This window comes from Dipodomys ordii, unplaced genomic scaffold (assembly GCF_000151885.1).
Source record: "Dipodomys ordii isolate 6190 unplaced genomic scaffold, Dord_2.0 Scaffold2, whole genome shotgun sequence".
NCBI lineage: Eukaryota > Metazoa > Chordata > Mammalia > Rodentia > Heteromyidae > Dipodomys > Dipodomys ordii.
In genome coordinates, this window is record NW_012267218.1 from 10,070,893 (window position 1) to 10,073,065 (window position 2,173).

At 46.2% G+C, this 2,173-nt stretch overlaps 1 protein-coding gene across 2 annotated transcripts in view; it reads left to right on the forward strand.

Annotated features, from left to right (window-relative positions):
• Nucleotides 1–87: 87 nt before the first annotated feature.
• Smek1 (SMEK homolog 1, suppressor of mek1 (Dictyostelium)) overlaps nt 88–2,173 on the forward strand; it is a 55,816-nt gene continuing 53,730 nt past the window's right edge. For both annotated transcript variants that reach the window (XM_013015856.1, XM_013015864.1), the window contains exon 1: nt 88–391. In XM_013015856.1, the coding sequence (XP_012871310.1) occupies nt 250–391 (142 nt within the window). In that variant the 5' untranslated portion in view covers nt 88–249. The remainder of the gene's footprint in view (nt 392–2,173) is intronic.

A 2,173-nucleotide genomic window follows, 5' to 3' on the forward strand; every position in this document is an offset into this window, starting at 1 on the left:
ATTGCCGTTTGAAGCCAACACAGGCAGGAAAGTCTATGAGACTGTTATCTTCAATTAACTACCCCAAAAACCTAGAAGTGGAGTTGTGGGGCTCACATGGGGCGGGCCATGCGCGGGGCGGCGCGGCCCCGCGACCACCTGCGGCGGCAGTGAGGACCCGGAGTCCTCCGCTCGCGGGCGCCTGCCTCTCCTGGACCGGGTTCTTGGGCGACTCCGGCGGGGCTCCCGTCCCGGCTTCCGGGCGACAAGATGACCGACACCCGGCGGCGGGTAAAGGTCTACACGCTGAACGAGGACCGGCAGTGGGATGACCGGGGCACCGGACATGTGTCCTCCGGCTACGTGGAGCGACTGAAGGGCATGTCCCTGCTCGTCAGGGCCGAGAGCGACGGTGAGTACGGCGAGTCGCGGTGGGACCCCTTTTCCCCTCCACCCGTGCCTGGCCACCTCCCTGGCTCCTGGGGCGGGGGGTACCCCGGGCCTGCGAGAGTTGTGCGGGGAACAGAGCCTTTCTCTGTCATCTTTCTCCTAGAGTTTGATGGCTTTTAGAGTTCGAATGGAGTCCAACACGTTTGCGCCCTGCTGCCTAGGGGTGCGCGCGTGGTGGGGGTGGACTGGAAAAGTTGGGGACCTGAGATCGAGAGCCCCAAGACTGTTGGGCTTTTGCACCAGTGACCTTGAGAGAAGGCACGGATCCATCCAACCTCCCTCCGTGCGCCCATCTGTAAAACTGGAAAGCAAACGTAAAACTTTGACTGGATCTAAGAAAGTGCTTTTCTGTTGCAGTCTTTGAGAGGATTTGACTGTTCTTTGCTTTTAACACGTTGGGATCCTTCTTCCTGGTTCGGTGGCGGGTTGACTACACTAGCTCATAGATCTCGCAGCTCTATATATTCGGGCAGAGCAAATTTTGCGTTGCCTTGTTGGATAGACTTGTTTTCACCCACCGTTGGTTGGTCTTTTCCTAGGGATGGAAGATTTTGTGGGACGTTTTCACTGTGTAAACATCTTTCACGTTTGGAATCATTTTATTGCGAGCTTTTTGATTGTTTAAGTATATGGTGATAATTGGATTCTGTTAACAGGTGGGGAGAAGACGGCACATAACTTGAATCTTCCTAGTGCCTTTATTGGACGTATTTTGAAACAGCCTTCGAGGTCCAAAGACCAATTTGTATGAAAATAACACTTTCAAAGACTTACTGCCTCTTTTTTCGGTAACTTAGTATGAATTTTTTCTAATAAAAGGAATGTCTGTATTTCCTAGTTGTTTCTTCTGAGTGTAAAAAGTTCTCTCTCACCACTCTTCGTTACATTAGTCTATAAATTTACCTACTGTAAATTTATAGACTAAAATTTATAGACAGTAGCGATGTCAGTTTGTTATGATAGCTGTTGCTGAAATATCACATTTATCTTAAGGAATTTCCTTCTTTGGACTATACTCAGAACTCAAATTACTCTCTCTCTGTAATTAAGGATTTTGGAAACACAAATTTTATTTCAGTTGTGAAATGCAATTTGGCCTGTATTGACCATAGCTTATCTTCATAAAGATAATCAAAAAAACCCCTTAAAACCAGGAAAATTTCAAGAGTCAAAGACTGAGTTATTTGTCTGTTAAAATACAAGTTTAGAGCTGGGGAATGGCCCAAGCAATAGAACACCAGCGTACCAAACATGAGGCTCTGGGTTCAAACTCCAGTCCTACAGAAAGAAAAAGTTCAGTGCCAGGTTTGTTAAAAGTTGAATGTCACTTCACCGTGCTTTATTATAGGACTTTCACAGAATAATCTACCTTAACATGTTTGTATGCTTGGAAAACTTTATGTAGTGAGTTGGGAAGTATGACCTTTCAGATTCAGTTAACGTGTGTGCTAAGCAACTGCTCTACCATTGAGTTTAACCTCCACCCTCAGTTAGCATCTTTTTTTTTTTGGTCTGGTTGTGGGGCCTGAACTCTGGGCTTGGGCGCTGTCCCTCAGCTCTTCAGCTCAAGGCTAGCACTCTACCACTTGAGCCACAGCGCCACTTCTAGCTTTTTTCTTTTTTGCTTATGTGGTGCAGTACAAAAATGTTTCCTAAGCATTATGTATCATAGTGAATCATACTCTCCTAACATGACATTATAAAAAACCTAGTAGTTTTTTTTCCCATATATATATATATATAT